Genomic DNA, 20555 nt, shown 5'->3' with positions numbered 1-20555 from the left:
AAGGGTTTGAAAGTAGCATGGAGGACACTGATAAAGGACAACAGAAGAATGAGGGAGAGGAAAGGAAATGACAGGCTTTTAACTTCTAGGAATGAGGAAGAATGACATTAGAAACAGTGTGAGACTGGGAAGCAGCGTGAGCAAGGAAACTAAGAGAAGGTAACTAATAAACACAGAGAGGAACAATGTGAATAAAACAGAATGCAGAACAATCAAAACTGGAGCTAAACACTACTGCTAGAATGAAATGCAAACTAATGTTAAAGAGCAGATACACAAGAAATAATCAAACTCAACACAAAGTATTGAACTGGATACGGAACATCCTGAACAACAATAATCAACAAAAAGCCACAAAGAACAAATGATGAGGTTAATCTGTGTAAATCAGGTGTCCACTTAGATCTGGAAGGAAATGACCCTGAAAATGACAAAGTACTAGAAAAGTAATTGGAGATGCACCAATGTAAAAATGCTAAATATTGATATGCGATATTCATACAGCTGCCTTTGCAGTACTTCATAACAGTATGTCCAGTATGTCCCTACACCATGGTATCCATCTGGACAACAGACTGGAGACCAACAGTGAAGTGTGTATAAGAAAGAACAGAGCAGACTGGACTTCTTAAGGAAGCTAAGATTCTTCAAGGTTAGAGGCATCTTGAAAAAGCGACCTCACCACCCACATTGCTTCTCTGCTTTAGTTACACACCCATAATTCTGTGCTGCATCACAATTATTGTCACTAGGACAAATAGTTGGCTACTGTATATTTTTGTACAGTAGCCAACTTAAATTTGTTATTTAACTATCTTTCTATCTACATGCAGCTCTGGAAAAAAAAGAAGAGTCCACTGCACTGAACCCCATTGAAAATCTCCTGGTTATTTCACCAAGTATTGATTTCTGAACTCTTCCTGAGTTAAAACATTAATATTGTTGTTTCTAAATGAATATGAACTTGTTTTATTTTCATTATTTGAGGTCTGAAAGTGCTGCATCTTTTTTGTTATTTTGACCATTTCTCATTTTCTGCAAATAAATGTTACGTTTTGGCTTGGAATTTTGGAGACATGTCAGTAGTTCATAAAATAAAAGAAGACGTTCATTTTACACAAACATATACCTATAAAAAGTAAAATCAGAGAAACTGATCATTTTAAGTGTCTTAATTTTTTTCCAGAGCTGTAGTGAAATGACTTAAGTATGCGAAGATCAAAAGTCCTCTATAAGTAAACTGAACATGATGAGTCTGATCGTATGGTATTTTACCATATGATCAAAGTGTTTCAGGATTGGACCAAGTGTCTGTCCTCTTCAGTGGAAACCAAAATATCTTATCAAAGAGATTCATGCAAGAAGTGCCACATGCTGATTGATTCTACCCTAAACCCACTGTGAACTAAATCCGTGCTTTCTTGGCCTGTCATTGTTGACACTGTCATTTTGAATTGACTGGATTTAAGAACATCTTGGGTGTTCCGTCGTGACAGCTGCTTCTGCTGAAAGCTCAGCCTGGTTGTCTTTGTCATACGGTGACTTCATGAACGAACCCCTCCCTGTCTTGCCATTCAGTCCGATGCGGTGTTTCAGTGTGAGGTATGGACTAAAAGATGCGAAAGCGCCGTGCTACTTCTTCATGAGGAGGTGGAGGACACCTGAAGAGCAAGGCTGCCATCGCAGCTTTCTGGACATCCATGTGAAGAAAAGCGTTTTGCCTCAGCTGTTAGAGCCTGTCAGCAGGTGAGCGGTCTTGTGTCGCCTGTTGCTTCTTGTCTGTCTCTGCTTTGCTGTTCTCTCTGTCTTCTCAGATGCTTGAAGAATTGTTTACAGAAACCCGAATCTGATCTGATGACATTGCATGTTTCTAAATATGATGTATGTTTTTAATCAACTTGGCATTTTTGCATTTAGCTCGCGTTTCACCTGGGCAACTAAAGGCTTTTATTTTGGGTAGGCAATTAGAGTCTGATGCGTGATGTTTTCATGGGGATGAGCGGACCGGACTCCATTGAAAAAAAGACAATTTCATTTTTTATTTTTGTACCTCCTTAATAATACAACATTCTGATTCTTGTCAACTAATTATCAAAAAACAGCAAAGCAACCGCATGTATTCGGCGCTCATTAGCATCGGAAAAAACACGTTGCCTTTGCATAATTTTAACTTCCACCTTGCTTTATCCGCAGTTTCTTGGCGATCCTTATTCGGCAAAGCGCACCTAGGAGGGCGGCAGCGTCCGATACGACCCATCCACAAACGTGCAAATATTATTTAAATAAGATGTCATAATTTCTGTTTTCTTACGACGAATTTAAGGACAAATTTTATAAGGCAGCAAACCTGATTTCAAATGCAGTTTACAGCTAGAAGTGTGTCTCTGTAGAGCAGATTTTAAGAAATTAGTAATTTTTTAAATGAAGGGCTGCGTGACGTTGTTTGCCAAGCTTCAGTTCCAACTACATTAGATTGGGTGAATAGGAACGCAGTGTCTGGCAGGTGATTGTTCTTATTCTCATCAGTTTACCTCTGATGAAAACCTTTCTGCTCCTTATCACACAGTCTGTAGTTTTGAAGGAGCGGCCAATGCATCAAATGCATGCGGCAGTTAAAGAGGCATGAAGGCATCTGTGTCCATGTCAGACTGCAGCTGGATGTTACCGCTGCATGCTGATGGGCAGGGAATGAGATTCTTTTATTTGGACCTGGACATTTCAATGAGACGATCACAGCCACAAGGCGGGGATCTATTGACGGATGATGTAAACCACTACAACACCTCCACTGCCTCTTCTCATTCATGTGTGTGCAGATAGCGATATGTTTAAGGGCTGCATATAAGTGCTGTTAATCTCTTTTGATAAAGTATAATTTTATGTAGCCTAAAAAGGGTCAAATCTGAGATAGCAGGTGAAGAAAGGAGGGAAATAATTCATCACTTCTGTTCAATCAGAGGATATTTTTATTTTTCAGAAAATAGAAACCATGGAAAATGATGGCTGCAAGCATACAACCATTTCATCTATGGTTATATTTTTTCTACATACCAAATTAAAAACTGCAATGACAGACAATGCACTGATTATGTTTTTACAGTTAATTGTTTTTTACTGTTAACCAAGGGGCGATGCAAGATTCCCACAGTATAGACGTTACTGGGGTAAAATACCACAGATGGTTGAGACAAAACGTGTTAAACATGATCAAATGGCTTTTGTTTAAAACAAGAGCAGCTCCTATTACTTTGCTTCTGCTAAATATGGTGACTATTACAGATTTAATGTGTGCTATGAGTCCAGTTATGTTTCATGACAAGGTATTAGATCAGTGGTTCTGAACCTGGGTTCGATCGAACCCCAGGGGTTCGGTGAGTCGGTCTCAGGGGTTCGGTGAGTCGGTCTCAGGGGTTCGGTGGAGCCTCTGCTGCGGAGGTAAAGACACACTTGTGTAAAGTCGTGATGACACCCCGCTTTGCCATCACTTGCTGCAGAGGATCACGTTACATTGCTTAACCAATCAGAGCTGCTGAGGAGCTGATTGAAGGAGCTCCACTCAGCAGGGATTTGAACTTTTGTCTTTAATTACTTCAGCAAAGCTCACAGTTTTTACCAAATTCTATAGTCTAAATCTGCTCCTTAATCACATCTTTTCGGGGTTGGTACTGCCTCTAGTGGTGTGGAGGTGGTTTCACAGCTAATACTAATACTGATTATAATGAGTACTATAACTTCCTGCTGTTCTACTCTTTATACATTGAAAGATCATTTTATCTGGCTAGTTGGTAACCAGAATATTGATCAGTTACCCAGACTGCACTCTGTGTGAAGACATATTTCTTTACACTTACCTAAAAAAGTAAAAGTCAGTTTCCACATAATGACTTTGCAAAGATCAGGTTTTCTTTCCTGTAAACAAGAAAATGAGAGCAGTGTTGCCAGATTGGGCGGGTTTCTGCCCAACTGGGTTTCTTTGGAACGCATTGGGCCTTGGCAGTTTTTTCAATCAATCAATCAATCAATCAATCAATCAATCAATCAATCAATCAATCAATCAATCAATCAATCAATCAATCAATCAATCAATGGCAGGTTTTTAGGAAGTGTTAGAAGATTCTGTTGTAATTGTCGTGTGGCGGAAATACCCAAAACTTGTGAATTCTTATAAAATGCCATGTCCTCGCACTCATTTGAAATGTCTTGAATCTGTCACATCATCAATGACTAATATTGGTTAATGAAATGTCCCTATGAAATAGCATCAACAAACGGGAATCTCACTAATTTTATCATTTAAAATGACATAGCGACATGACAAATACAAGTCTCCTTGTTTACCAAGACTCAAGTCCTTTGCAGTCTCACTGGGAAATAGTTCTGGTCAGAATTTAACAACAACATGAAAATGTTGTGATTTCAGGATTACAATAAAATTGTATTTTATATATATATATATATATATATATATATATATATATATATATATATATATATATATATATATATATATATATATATATATAGTATATGGACCCTTGAGGAGTTTGAGATCAAATCAACAGGGGTTTGAAATCTGGCTGGGTTTCTTGGAGTTGGGAAGTTTTTACATTGTGTTTGGACTGGAAATTATGAGTCAGATCTGGCAACCATTGATGAGAGTGACCTGGACAGCAGCCCACCAAAACAGTTTGGAAATGGATTATTTTATTTAAACGACCTTTAGTTTGATTAGTATAGTTAGCATGAACAATATCAAGATTACCTTACTTCTTGGATTTTCGAAAAGCTGCTACTCCTGTATTTAGTAGATGGGGCTCATTGTGATCTAAGTAAGTGTTTCGAGGTACACCGCTCTGCAGGTTTTATGTGTTTTCCTGCTCCAACACACCTGATTTCAGTTTAATAGGCTTTTGCTGAACTATAATCATCTGAATCAGATGTGTTAAAGGAGGGAATCATAATTTGTTTCCTGGAAATACTGGGCAACGAGGAGGAGTAGCAACCTTCTCTCAGTGAGATATTTATATTGATTAATCCCAGGATAATTAATTGCTACAGTTCTTTTGAATATCTAAACTTCAGGGTTTCATATTCTGTCATGTTGGTGTGGAATGGAGGACCCAGGTGAAGACAGCCTGCAGATGAAAAATTACTTTTAATTAAGAAAGTAACAAACATAAATAAATTTTGAGGACACAAAGGAAAACACCAGAAACAACAGATATAACTGGGGCACAATGGAAAGACGGAGAGAATAATGGAGAGTAATGCCACCTCCCCACAATATGCCACCCTGGGCGGTTGCCCATGTCGCTCGTATCAGAAACCGCCACTGAACACAAAGGATAAACTAAAACAGCAACAACTAAGTAAGTGAACAAAAAAGAAATGTGAATGGAAACCAGAGTATAAACACCTGAGGATAATACATCCAAATCGCAAATCACTAAAACCATTTCTGATTGTTGTTTTGTCCCATCCACCAGGCCTTACGCTCAGTTTTTAGATCAGTTCTGATTTCTGATTGGATTTAGCGACACTGAAAGGGATGTAAGTCATTTACTCCATTTTTAACATGCTAAGTATCAAAGAAATACACCACAGATGGCAGGAATTTTATTTCTAAAAAAAATAAATACCAGTAGCTGTTTTTTGTTTTCCGAGGTTTTATTTTGTATACATATATTTTTGTTCTGAAATATGGAGGTGTGGCAAACAAGCAAAACAATATGGAATCTTGAAGAATTCATTTTTTAATGCAGTGTGCTAGAGTTAACTTATTCAACCTTTGTTTGTGGTGATTACCATAGTGATATCTTTCACCTAATTAATTTAATGTTGTGTTATTTAAATAGCAGGGATATTCCTGCCCTCACATACTTAATCATTTGCTGTCTGAACACTGGAACAACCTAAAGACAGATCCCAGTCTTATGTGATCATTTTCATGACCATCACTACAAGGTCGTAGAGGTCACAGTGTATGTGATGAGTCCACCCTGCTCTGTAATTCATGCCACCGAAGCGACGGGGTAAAAACATGCAGCAGCGTACAGAAGGACAATAAGTTCTTCTCCGCAGAAAGATAATGATTCCTGATTGCCAGCTCCTCCTGTCAGGAGAAATGCAAACATTTTGACTGAAAGCAGTTTTGAGGCAGCAGGTAAAAGCATATTCTTCAGATTCTTTCCATTTTTTTTGTAGCAGGAAGCGGTTGGGTGTACAAGTCCAACTGGTGTTCAGATTTTATTTTCAGCATGGCCATGTGTTCCCTCTACATGTTTTGTAAATTGTGATTTATAGTTTGAAGTGATTACTGATCAGATCAGCTCAGTGGGTCATTGAGGTTATGGGCTTGTTTCAGCTCATTGTTGGTTTGCTCTATTTTTCTCCATCAGGTTGGATGGAGACGTCTGTCAGCCATGTTCACCTCTCTCCAGAGATATCCAATCAGATTCATGTCTGGACTCTGGCTTGGCCATTTCAGGACGTTCACAGATTGGTTCCAAAGATACAGTGGATCTGGTGTGTTACATATGCCATGGCCAAACATTAGCGCTTGGGTAAACCACACCTCAAGGAAGCAATTGTTTAGCCAAGGGATTGAAATGAGGTTATGTGATAAATTGAGTTGCATCAAAGGGTTTGGTAACACTTTATTTGAAGGGGGGGTGAATAAGACTGACATGACACTGTCAAGAACACTTGTTATGAACATGAATAAGTCTTCATGAATATTTATGACTGTTGTCATAAAGCGTCATTTGGTAAATTATGACACTTTTAATACAAAGTTGACATTATTCAAAATGTCTTTATTATGACAACTTGACATTAACCAAGAAATTATTACTGATATAAATTTGTTATAAAAGTATTACTGATAGAACTTTAAAAATTAGGTAACTTTGTTATTAAAGCTAAAGTTTAAACAGGAGGCTGAAGAGACGATGGAAGCATGAAGGAGCCAGGAGGATGAGGGTGGAGGAGAGGTGGAGGTGGGTTGAAGCTAAATGGGCGCATGGATGGAGGTCTTTATGAATGGAGGCTGGTTCAATGATTGGTTATAATGAGGCGAGGTCTGATGGTGATTGGCTACTGAGGCACATGATGCAGTGACTGGACAATGCAGGTGAGACTGAAGTGTCTTCCCATTTGAAGTTACGCCTAGGCTTCATATCAGGATATCAGGAAGTGATTTCATGAGTCAATGTACAGACGGTGTCAACCGACATGTTTAGACTGTCCCTCTGTTCGTTAAACATAAAGCCAATTTAGCTGAGTTAGTACATAATAATTGCTGTGTGTTTGGAATGAGATGGTTAGTAGCACTATTAGTCAATATTGCACCAGAACTTTGAGTCGAACACCAGACTACTGAGCTTTTGTCCAAGCAGTAAAAGACTCGTAACTGAGCTTCATTCTGCATGATCACATAAGTACACAATCAGCTGTAAGACAGCATCTAACATGTGAGTGTTATTAATGTCAGACTTTCCCTTAAGTTAACATTTTACAGTATTTATCCCACATTTAATGTCAATAATACAGACCTTGTTAGCTCTAAATTCTCATGGAGGAAGTTTATTTTAAAGCAGCAGGTTTGTACCAAAACAAAAACAGATGGTCATTTACCAGCAAAAAGATCCAAGAACGTCTTGATGGTTTTCCCTGAGGATCCCTCATACCACCAGCAGCCCAGTTACGTTTCTAATCAGCATTTGAACACAGCTCCGGAAAAACATTTCACATCCTAAATTCTGGGTCTAGTTCTAATATCTTATGCTTGGTTTTTTTAATTATTATTCCCACATGTACAAAAAGTATTTTGTACATTTTGATTGGAACATTTTATGTTTTTGCCAGCTCTGAATAATGAGGGCCTCTCACTGAAAGACGCATAATCAATAAAAAAAAGAAGGAGTGTTATCCAAGTCAAGACACCTTATCGAGTTGGAATGGATGAATTAATAAACATTTTTAAATTAAGTTATTCTGTGCTCCATCACTCAGTTTTGTCACTGGATAATATTTGTTGCCCAGCCGCTGTCCCAAGTGGCTGATGGTGACTTTTACAAAGAGTGACACAAATATCACCCTTCAGTCTTCATAAAGCTTGAAGGAAAAACAGAATGCATTACAAAACAGAACGCATCTGAACTGTTCTGACTGGACAAGGAGGGACTGCAGCAGCAACAGTCCAGTTCTAAAATGCATTTCCCCTTCAGAAAAATCTGTTCTTAGTTTTGATTTATTTATTTACATTTTAGCAAAAGTCTAATAATGATTCTGTCCTCCGACACAGTCAAAAACTCTCCGTGTAGACTGTAGGTCTCATTAACCAAATATGTTCCATCTTTGAATGAATGTGACCTGGTCGTACAGAAACAGGTCACATTTGAAAAGATCAGATAGTGATCGGACTTATTAACACATAACCAAGTGATAGTGGAGTCACATTTGTAAAAATCCGATCTGTGTTGTTCAGTCATGAAAAGATCAGATACAGACAAAAGGGGAAAACAAATATCAGATTTAGGTCACTTCAGGCTGCAGTGTGAACGTAACCTTTGACTGTTATTTTGACATATTACGGTTCACACTGCTGGCCAGTTGGTGGCGAATGAACCTGTTAATTAGTCACACATTGGAGAGGTAACCTGTTCAGTCAAGAAAACATTCCCATCAGAGCACTGAGCCTCATCAGTCTCTGTTGTAGACTGATTCTAACTTCCTGTTAGCTGGGTTTCCATCTCCGTGATTAAAGTCCATTCACTTTGCTTCTGAATGCTAAGCACATTAGCATTCATAAGGTCACAATTACTGTAGTGTGCATTTTAGTTAGAAATAATAGCATTCAATCATTTTATAATCCTGGGGCAAAAGGGTTTAAACTTGAGAGAAGGTTTTCTCTGTTTGCCTGTTTACTGTCACACTGCCCACGCTTCCTGTATAGTCGGTGTAGAAGGAAAAGTGACAGTGCTCATTCCTTTCTTTTGTTTTGCCAGAAATCAGCAGCACATTCAACATATTTTGATCTGCTCTCAAAAAGTATGGAAAAAGTTAAAAGTACTTTTCTGTTTACAGCAACAGGAAGACAGACTCTGCTGTTCCATATGACACATCATCATCACCATATGGATTTATGGCAATTCTATTTTATAGGGTTGTGTTTCCAAAGACTGTTCTTCGGTCAGAAACTCGTGGTTTAAAACCATCAATATCCTAGGAAGATTGTAACACAATATATGGAGCTAATAAAAGAAAACATTTAACCACTAAGTCAATACAGGACAGCATTAAAGATAATTATCCAACATATCATGTTCCTCTAAACAGAAATGTTTTAGCTGTTTTTTCAGCTGTCCATTATCCTCGGCTGATCTTGTTTGAATTGGACGGCAAACATATATACTAGATATATTTTTGATTTATTGTGGTTCATTTCACTATTTTATGGTAAGCCAATTCAGGAAAGTGTTTCCACTCTCACTGCGCCTGAGCAGGAACCGCATTAAATGAAGATTTTTCTGTCTTTGGCTGTTTTTCTCCTTCCTTTTTAAATGGTGACAGAAACATCTGAAGGTCATCTGTCATTTAGACAGATTACAATTCACACAGCTGACCACTAGGTGCAGGCATTTACAAATTTATGCATAGAGAGCACCATGTAGCTAAGTAAATCAATCAATCATTCAATCAAGAAAAACAACCATCAGAGTATTATTTCAGACCTGAACACTGAGCACAGTGCATCTTGCTATCCAGGAGTGGGATTTCCTCCCACTGAGGGAAGGACTTGGGGAATCAGGACGTCTCTCATTTAGAAAGTCTTGCAGAACTCTGATTGCTTCCCTGAGAGAAATGATTCCAAAACTTTGGCTGTAGTGGTGCTATTAATTCCAGTCCCTAATGTGGCAGCAGAGCGCAGACTCAGCCTCCAGATCATGATTGAAACAGTCATAAGAAAAGCCCAAGACCTCACAATAGTGACCTCTGCAGCAAGCCCCAATTCAGGAGGAAGCTGTGAGAATGTGTCGTCAGGTTACAACAGGTCAATTGTTGTAAAAGTTGTTAGGTAAAAACAGATTATGACTGGATTTTTTTACCCATCAGTCAAAAAAAGGTTGACTTTCTTGATGACAGACGACAAAACAGCCAACCTCTGTCCCTGATTTTGTCTCGTGCTCGTCTCAAGCTCTAATGTTTTTCTGTCTTCCAATCAGTGGATTGTTTTGTGTGATGTCATTATCTCCACCCTGACCACACTGGACCGTTGTCCTATGGACCTACAACCGAGCGGGTCCAGGATCGGTATCGCTCAGTGGAAGCAATGCTTCTGTGAGGTTTTAACTCAGTGTTTTGTAACAAATAGTTTTATTATTGTAGTTCTTAAGTAATATTGGTATTGATTTTAGGACTTCTGCTTTAGGATATATGTTGGAGCTAATTTTTTGTTTTAATTTTAGCATTTTAATGTCTTCTTCCACACTGTTTTACAGCAGTAGAGCTCAGTAACAGGTGACTGAGATCTACAGATTCAGCAAGAAGAATCACGTGAGTTGCTTTGACCCTGCAGACGACATTGGTTTGCTATTGAAAAAAGTTATTTTCCCACGCAGAATCAAGAATGTCAATTATAATCAGAGATATGTAAATGTTAGCCACACTGTAAGCTCTGCATAGTTTCCTACCTTCCTCTGTAACAGAGCTGGAAGACAGTGGCATGTTCCCGTCAACCGAGAGGCACTTCAAGTTAATGGCTTCAAATTCCCTTTGGCACCACTGTTTTTAGTAACACAGTGTGTGTGGCTGTAACGCTGTCAGCGTCAGTCACTTCAGTCCACTCTGGAAAATGCCAGCATGGACTCACTACAAGGACTGCCACAGTTTAACTCTGAGTGATGGTCAGCAGTTTTTAAAATGTTTACCACCCAAACTCATTGAAATGAAAATAGACAGACAGAAATCTACAGTAGGTGTGTTGCGGTACCAGGTACGGTTCCCCTGGGTGCTTCCAGGAGGGCAAAAGGCCCCGGGGCTGACCCAGCCACCGCTGGAGGGATTGGATCTCACAGCTGGGCTGGAGGGACCAGAGTCCCTCTGGAGGTCCAACAGACAAAGACTTGGGTTCTCATCCAATGTCTCAAACATTAAAATCAACAGTAGTTTGATAAAAAATGGAGGGATTATTTTCACCATACCCTATAATGTCTTGGACTTATGCAACATTTTATCAGACAGGCTTTTTTAAAAATCACTTAACATCTGGATTTTCTCCATCCTTAACAAGAAAGATCCTAAAGTCAAATTTATGCTCCTTTCTCCTCCATTCCACAGATATAACACATTTGACACAGAAGTGGAGAAGTAATGATTAAGGCAATTATTCATTTAGTTTAGAAAAATAGTCAGTTTAGTGTTCTTGGACAGATCCACGAACCTCCTTGGTACATAGACATTTTTCTCATATCTTTTCGCTGAATCTTCCCTTTAGAATATTATAAACAGAAATATTTATAAATATTAAATATTTTATAATTTAAAAATTATGTTAAAAAGAAGTGCAAATTAATTATACAAGGTAATGACCTTCACTGACCATGCTTGTTATGTGTTTTTGATGTCTTTGAATCATAACTGCTCTCACATGAACTGACTATTTGTTAGATAAACACTGCTGCTGTAGCTTTTGCAGAATTTATAGTCAGTTTACCTGTTTTCCAGTTTCTACCTTTGCAGTTCTGCAGACTTATTACAGGTATAGAATGGTGCTGTCTACTTCATCAGTATTCCCACTGATGCCGACCACACGAAGCCTGTGAGTTCAACCTCTGACCACAGGGATTGGCCTTAGAAGGAAGATCCTCCCATATGTTCTCTGCTCACATCCTTTCTTCATGTCATAATCTCTGTGAGCCTCTGATCGTCAGCCTGCCATCAGCTCTGAGGCAGTCTGGATCTCTGGTCTTCCTTCTGTGCTTAGTGCTCTGCAGGGCCGTGCAGAGACCACTAAAGGGGCAGGTGCTTAACAACAAAAAAAAGGGCCCATCTAACCGCATTCTAGGACAGAATATTAACAAAGCCTCTCAGCTTTCAGAGTTTAATAAACAATGATAAATTACAAAAATGTGACATATACAATCAAAGCTAACGAACATCTCCATGTAGAGCATATAACACTATGCATATATAAGATGTTTTATTAGTAATTTCTTTCTGCAGGTCTATTTTGTTATAGGAAGGTATTGCAATATTCAAACCCGCAATTTAGCAAGATATGTAGATCAGAGCTGGTGGTCTAGCTCTGATTTACATATTTTGTCTTTACAGAATTACACTGTTAAAAATATAAACAAGGGCACAATGCAACCTTTTAGTGACTGTAATCTATAAAAAGAGCTGCCTGTTTGCTGCAGTGGAGATGAAGATGGTCCATTCAGGAAAGCAGAGCTGCATCAAACTTTAACGTGGAACTGCACAAAAAAGAAAAAAAAACAAAAGCAAAAATTGAATTCTTAATGCATGTCACCATGAGAAAAGCCTACTGAGTTTTGCTTAAAAACAATGTAAATCACACATTTTTGACTCATGAAGTGACTTTTCTTTTTTGCAAAACAAACTTATTTGCGCTTGTCAGAAATCTTTTCTTGCTATTTGTTTTTGTTTGTGACTCAAAGTTTTGCTTGTTATTCTCACATGATATCGTGGGCAGGGCCTAAAATCACAACAAAATATTTATGATGTGTGCAAATAAATGTTTATGTTTGGTAAAAATGAGTTATTTAATTTAAAAAAGTATTTTAAACAAAACTTTTTCTTTTAAAGGAATCATTACAATTCCAAAAGTTTTGACTACAATTTTATTTTACTTAACTGAGGTTAGTTTTTTTTTTTTCATTGAATAATTGGGAAACAATTTTAACTTCATACTCTGTGAACCAGACCCTAAGCTTACTTAAAGTCTGGCTTGAGTTTTTCCCCTTCATTAATGTCACTTTTATTACATTCATTATATCTATAGTGGTAATTCAGGATGAGTTATTTTTAATTCTAAATTAATATCCTTGTTGGACTTTTATTTAAGTGTTATTCTCCTTCAAGATACATTTACCTAACGCCAGAATAAATGCAATATACATTATGCAGCAAAGGAAATTAGAAGATCGGACATATATCCATTATAGAGATGATTGGTTTTGAATGGGTGATGTGCCCTTATTGCATAAGCGATACTGAAGAATGACTGATATCATTAAAGATACAGGGAAGAAGCTTTTTAGTTATCTTGCTTTGCTAGCAAAGTCGTTAACTAGCAGCTTGCTAATAGCACAACAACAACAACAGCCTAATGTCTGTATGATAAAAATACTGAATCGATAGATAAGAACAGTTTTTCCTCACCTCGCTGTCTCCTCCCGCTCAGTAGTTCTTCAGAGAAAGGCAGACGCAGAGGCCTGTCAGTGTCTGTTGTATTTCATTACCTCTCTGCTTAAACCACGACTCCGAGCTGCACGAGAGGCAACTGCGTCTTGCGTCACGGGCAAAAGGTCAAAGGTAACAAGGTGACCGGCTTATTATGTTATACAAAAAAGAAACAAAAAAGTAAAGAATTTTAGCACATGTTTTTATGTGTCAGAAGAGGGCTTCGGAAATAATACCAAAAAATAAATAAAAAATTGACCAAAAGGGCACTTGGAGGCAAGGAGCAAAAAGGGCCGGTGCTCAAGGTGTTGCTGGCTCAGACTGCTAGCTTCTTTCTACCCACTATTAGTTCTTTATTGTATTTGGTTCTACCCGCCACGCAACGTGTCTGACAGGAGACCCTCTCATATGTCAGAAAAATGGTCAGTGTTACAAAAAGACCAGAGATTCGGCTGAGATGATAGAGGAGAAGCACTGCAGCAGAGCTGATGGCAGGTCAATGATCAGACGGTCACAGAGATTATGACATGAGGGAACATGTGGATGGATCTTCCTTCTAAAGTCAATCCCCTCGAGGTCACCTCGCCAGTTCCTGACACTCTCTGAGGCTGAATCCAGATGCTTAGTGTGGTCAGCACAAATCTAACCCCATAAAAGAATAAAGGAGAGCGTCATCAACGTCATCCAGCCTGGTAAAAACCAGCCCCTTGTTTTATGCTATGGTTCATCCTGAGGGTATGGACCCTCAGCTATTGAGAAACAATTGGTTTCTGGAGGTGTGGACTCTGTTGAAGTTTTACAATTTACTTAAACACTAAAGTTTGGCATTGACCTGTAATTTAACAGTTCAATGCTATGAAGCTTAGCAGAAATTGTCTGCGCTGTAAACAACCATCCTCCACTGTGAACAGAGAAGTGATGATCTGAACAAGGTGGCTGTTAATGCTGATTTAACATTTGGAAGTGCGGCCAACACAGACTGAACGGCTTCCTTCACTTCCTTCCCTGCCATTGTTGAAACTTCAGGCAGTTTCAACAACTCCTGAAGTTGTTCAGGAGTTGTTGAACAACTCCTGAACAACTTCAGGAGTTGTTCTGAAGTTGTTCAGGAGTTGAACAACTTCTAAAACAGAGCAAAAAATCAACATCATTGTTCAGAACTTCTCCGCTGACTGACTATAAGGTGAGATTTGAATGGAGCAAAATTGCGAAGGAAAGCAATGGCCAGGCTGGCGTAATCCTGGTGGGATCCCTGTAAACTGATGCACTGTTGAAACATTGCTGGGTCACATGACCACTAGATGACAGAAAGAGGTGGATCTGCAGCAGCTGTGGGTCAATGCTGTTGTTCTTCCTATCTGGTGTTATGACTTGTCCTAATTAATATCAAGTTGAGATCACTCATAAAATGATTTTTGTGAATCACTGAATGTTGTGCTACAATAGTGAATGGTCTGTGTGCACCATGTGGGTTTTATACATTGAACAGAGACAGTGTATCTGAGGGAGAGCAGCTGGACGAGCAGCTTGATGAGGCTCTGGGAGGTCTCTGCTGTAAACAGACCACCCTTTGTCTTTTTTTCCTGATTGTCTATTGTTGGACATCAGTGTTGCTCCTCTGCCAGCAGATAACTACAACAGGAGCTCAGTGTTCAGGTTTTCACAACCTGCCACATTTCTGCCATATGGAGCCGACAGAAGGAGGGGATTTTATATCAAGTATAAAGGTTGTCTATATTTTCAGCTTAATGAATAAACCTTAAAGACAAATAAAAATCCTGGCTCCTTTTTAAAAATGATGGTGGCCTTTTTTCTCTTTTTCTCTTTCATGCTAAATTACATGCAGATTATGAAATGTATTACTGTCAGTAAGTATTCTAATTTAAACACTGATAGTTACCTCCATGAAGGAGGTTGATTCTCACTACTGCTTCTCCTGTTTGGAACCTGTTAAAGTTTCATGTAGAAAACATCACTGTCTTTAGTGGTTGTATTGATCTGCCCTGTCCTCTTCCATCTGCTGCAGCTGTCATGAACCAACACAGTGAGTTGTTCTATTGTGAAAACTGCAGGTGAATTCCTGAAGGTGGTCAGCTCACCGTTTGCAGGTTGGAAGTGTGAAGGCCACCTATGCTCTTCGCTGAATGTAAATTAATACCTGCTTACTTTGTTGAGATTTACTGCAAGATTATGAGTCACTTTGTGGACAGTATGTCTCTCAGATTACCACAGGGTGGCTGTGTAACAGCTGTAGCAACCTACTATTAGTATGTTAGTTTTAGCAATTTCTGAAAATCTAATTTTCAGAAATTATATTTCTGAAATTGTTTTTATGCATTAAAAAAAACCAATGTTTTTAATGCATAAAACATTGATATGTTTTAGGCATATTAATGTTGAGTGAGAACAAATAAAACCTGACATACCAGTTACACGTTTGTTATTGTTCTTGTCTTTGTCCAATTATCTGCATCCTATCAACAGTTTCTGGAAGATGAAAACTGGGCAGCTTTTTGTATGTTAAAAGAGAAAATGGGCAAAGATAAGTTGAACACATGTAAGCTGATCCAAGTGTAGACTGCATGAATCTTGTCTTTGTGCCTATGTGAGAACCTTCTACAGAAGACTCTTTTGACATGGTCTTATACAAATAAAGGTGCATTTATGTCAAACAAGCCCATCACAGATTTGTGTACCCATCCTAAAAGTCGAATTCTCCAAATAGGAATACAAACAGTGCACACTCAGCTTCCCTTATTTGGCTTATTTACCTCTAAACATACAACTGCAGCTATCTATAGCACAGTTTTATCTGCAGGCAAACATTTTTCATGCAGCAGCTTGTGGCTTCGACTATCTTTATGCATTCATGTCTTGTCTTTTTTGGTCACTCAGCTCAAAACTCTGTCTTACAAATAATCCTGAGGCCTTAAGCTATAATATGCTATCAGACAAAGCTATAATATGTTATCAGACACTACATTAGTAATTCAATATGCTGTATATAACAAAAATACAATTCATCCTATTTGAAAATAAGGCTGATGTTCCTCTTACACTATGTGTCAAATCATATGCATACAGAATTATTATGCCCCTGATGAAATCAAACAAAACTCTTAAAGGGTATATGTCATGCTACAATGGTGTTCCCTCATCAAAAACAGACCTGGACTGTTGCCTTGATTCTGTCATGCATGTTTTAAGGAATTTAATACTTGTGACCTGCTCCACTGTAGCATCATTGATGAGGAGGGGGGCAGTGGGTGACTTGGTTGATTTTTCCTGAAATCAACAACAATTTCTTTTGTTTTCTTGACATTCAGGATGTTTCACCTCCTCTCTGTAGTACCGTCTGTAGTTCGAACTGAACCTGGCATGGCAGTCATGGGTCATCAGGGTGAAGAGCTGTGGGCTCAGAACACAGGGGGGCAGTGCTGAGGGAGATGACCCTTGAAGCATTCTTACCAACCCTCAAACTGGAGTCCTCAAAAGAGGAGGGAGGTTTTGAGATGATGTAATCCTTCACCAGCAACTAGAAACATGATGGGAGTGAGTACAACAGGGCGGTAGTCGTTAAGTGAAGACATTATGGCCACTGGTATGATGATGGCCATCTTGAACCTAGCTTAGCAAGGTGCCAAACATGTCCATTAGGATGCGAGTCAGCTGATTAGCACAGTTCTTGAGAACCAGTTCCGGTATGTTATAAGGACCTGCTGCTTTATGCATGTTGTGTCTTCTCAAGGTCTTCTGAACATCAGCTGTCGCAAGTCTGAGTATCAGTTAACCTGGTTGAGGAGTGGATTTCCTTACTGGAGTGTTGTTGAGGGCATCAAACACCACATGCGCCTGGTGTTCGCCAAATCATGGATGACTTCTCTATTGCCACATTTCAATGCAGCGTTCTGTTCCCTTTGCATCTCACTGTCTTCACATTGGCCTGATTAAAGTCCTTGCCAACAGTGGAAACACCCTCTGGATGTGTAGTTTGGAAGTCCCTGCTGGAACTGTAGACTCACTCAGAGCCTCTTCATCTGGCATTAGGACAGATGGAAACAGTAGTGATGATGATGATGATGATGATGATGATGATGATGATGATGATGATGATGATGATGATGATGATGATGATGAATTCCCTGAGCATAAAAATGGGTCTGTGTTTCATGGTCAAAAACTTGATATCTGGAGAGCAATGAGATGAGACCACCTTGGCATTATTGCACCTGCTGTTATTAGTGTAGATGCAAACACCATCACCTCAGGTTTTACCGCTTAGTGCTGCCCCTATCCAAACGGAATGTTGTCAGCCTGACAATTATAAGGGTTAAAAGAAATAGAGGAGTTTAATCATGTCTCAGTCAGAATTATGGCACAGCAGTTACTCAAGTCACAGTTTGATGTCATATCCAGCGTTAAGTTACCTATTTTGTTCTCTACCAAACAAGTTGAATGGAAGCAATGTTCTCCAAGGGTCTTACTGGCATAACAGTCTGAGGTTGTTCAGAGTTTCCAGAATTTCAGTGTTCACTCACAGTAATATGCAGGTTATGCATACTTTTAAGATAAACTTAGCATCTTATCCTGCCTCTACTGGAGGTTTTCTTTTGTATGAGCCAGAATAAATGTCTTTTTATGCCTTAGAAGTCCAATGTTTTCAGGAACCAGTTGTACCGCCATGTTTGTGTTAATAGCTATGCATAGCCAAAACAAAGCTATTGTGGCTTAACAGCTGTCTCACTATTTCATCCAACCATGTTTCTGTTACAAATATATAAAGAATATGCTCAGTAATGAAGTCATTAATAAAAAGTTATTTTCCCGGCAAAAATCTCAAGTTCAATAAAACCAATTTAAGTGACTTAGTGATCATATTTTATATATAGGAAGGTTCTCTTGAACAGGAATCAATATCAGTTTAATTTTAGACTATTACTACTAAGTACAATTAATTAAGATTAAAACAGTTTATATAAACTAATATCCAAAAAAGCCAAAACTACCCAAAGGCATACAAGGCGAGACACTGAGAAAAGTTGCTCCTGCTCTGCATACAATCAGAACCAGTAAAAGGAATAACAAGGATAACATGTCTCAACTGACTGTCTGTTCATGTCATTCCAGATCCCAACACAACATGATGAGACCAGTTCATCCACCAGTATCTGTAGCGAGTGGAGTGTGAGGTCCAGCAGCCACTATGCCATGTGTGTAAAGGACCAGTGGTGGTGTTGCGGCCCCAGGCGGGATGCTGCTAGAAGCCGGTCAGTATGACTCTGCTGGACTTGTGGCTGTCGCGCTCCATCCCCATGTGCCTGCTCCTCCAGAGCCTTGTCCTCATGGCCCTGTGCTTCCCCTCGGCCAGCATGTGTCCAAAGGGCTGCAGCTGTCTACGCGACCCCCACCTCCACGGTCTCAACGTCACCTGCAGTCAGTCCCGCCTCAAAGAGATTCCCCCCAACCTCCCAGTCGACACTGTCCTCCTGAGGCTGGACCACAATCAAATAGGTGCTGTGCCCGACCAAGCCTTCCGTGGACTCCGGCTTTTGAGGGAACTGAACCTCTCTTATAATGCAGTGGAAACTTTAGGGGAAGGTTCCTTTAGTGGCATTGAGGGGACATTACAGGTGCTGGACCTTTCCCACAACCGCATCACTAGCGTTCACAGGGATGCTTTTGCCCGACTGAAGGCCCGCATCATTGTAGATGACAATCCCTGGCACTGCGACTGCGCCCTCCAGCAGGCCATTGGAGGAATGGCTCACAACCACGAGGCTGCAGCCAGGGTCCTCTGCAGGAGCTCCGAACTTCTTGATCAGGAGGGTCGACCTTTCCTGGCAGTTGACACTGACCTGTGTAACCTGGCAAAAAGGACCACAGACTATGCCATGCTGGTCACCATGTTTGGTTGGTTTGCAATGGTAATATCATATGTGGTGTATTATGTTCGTCAGAACCAGGAGGACGCCCGGCGCCACCTGGAGTACCTTAAGTCTCTCCCCAGTAAGCCCAAGAAACCTGATGATGCTGACGACATCAGCACTGTTGTCTGACAGCAGCATCATGATGACTCTTCATCACAGACTCAATGAAATGTTTACGCATCAGGACCCACATTTATAGTGTTTACTACTTCAAACTTCAGTCTCTGTGAGCATCAGAAGGGTTTGTACTTTGGAACTTTTCTCGTATGTCTTTACCAGGCTGAGTTTATGTTCAAAGTGAAATCAGGCAAGAAATGAAACAACACCCACACTACAACAGTTGAAAAATGTAATCTCAGGTTGAAATAGGTAATGGCTTTTTAGGTTTTAGGTAATGATAAATATATATATATATATATATATATATATATATATATATATATATATATATATATATATATATATATATATATATATATATATATATATATATATATATATATATATATATATATATATATATATATTTAGTTTTAAGACAAGATATGATATACACCTTTAATCAAAGCCCCTATTTTTCAGTGTCAAACAGCTGAAAAGTCTCATCATCTCTGAAACCATAGCATGGAAGCAGAGCACATTCAGTTTATAGTATAATTTACAGCAAATGGAAGAAAATATTTCTTATCTCTCTCCCAGCCTTTGACTAAGCAGGCCTGTCTCTTAAATAGACCCGTTTTATTGCCAGGCTTTTTTGAAAATAACAACTTAGGGTAATAACATAGAATACTAAATTCCAATAAAGCTAATTCCTGCCAGAGATAAATGTGTTTTATATTAAAAAATATGTATGTTGGAATTTATGCAGTTCTGAGTGTTGCAGCTCTGTTTTTCATTGTTAGGTTCATGTTGATTGGATGGAGGATGAAGCTCTTATGCTAAGCAATTACAGTGCTTTGAGTTTTTGCCCCTTTTCAGATTTCTTTAGTGTTTACAGTTTTTTTTAGCATGAATGTCCAGTCTAAGGTCATTCCACAGCATCTCTGTTGGACTTAAATCTAGTCATCTACTAGGTATGTCCTCAGAACTCTCCTATGGGTTAAGATTGGGAAGCCATTTTTGCCTATTCTTTTGTTTCTACTGCTAAGTCATGAGCCTTAGCTGAGACAGTGAGCCTGGCAGAGTTCAAATGATTTTCATTTT

The 20555-nt window shown here is 39.1% G+C and overlaps 1 protein-coding gene across 1 annotated transcript; it reads left to right on the top strand.

The window, feature by feature from the left end:
* The first annotated feature begins 1360 nt into the window (after positions 1-1360).
* Positions 1361-19765, top strand: lrrc3b (leucine rich repeat containing 3B). The gene is made up of 2 exons (XM_008421251.3): positions 1361-1746; positions 18553-19765. Exon 2 carries the CDS (start codon positions 18699-18701, stop codon positions 19479-19481), a length of 783 nt encoding a protein of 260 aa, XP_008419473.1. The 5' UTR covers positions 1361-1746; positions 18553-18698; the 3' UTR covers positions 19482-19765.
* Positions 19766-20555: the final 790 nt, after the last annotated feature.

Source organism: Poecilia reticulata, chromosome 11, assembly GCF_904066995.2.
Source record: "Poecilia reticulata chromosome 11, P_reticulata-male-v2, whole genome shotgun sequence".
Classification (NCBI taxonomy): Eukaryota; Metazoa; Chordata; class Actinopteri; order Cyprinodontiformes; family Poeciliidae; genus Poecilia; species Poecilia reticulata.
Note: the sequence above shows the minus strand (reverse complement) of the source record. Positions and strands in the feature narration are given on the sequence as shown.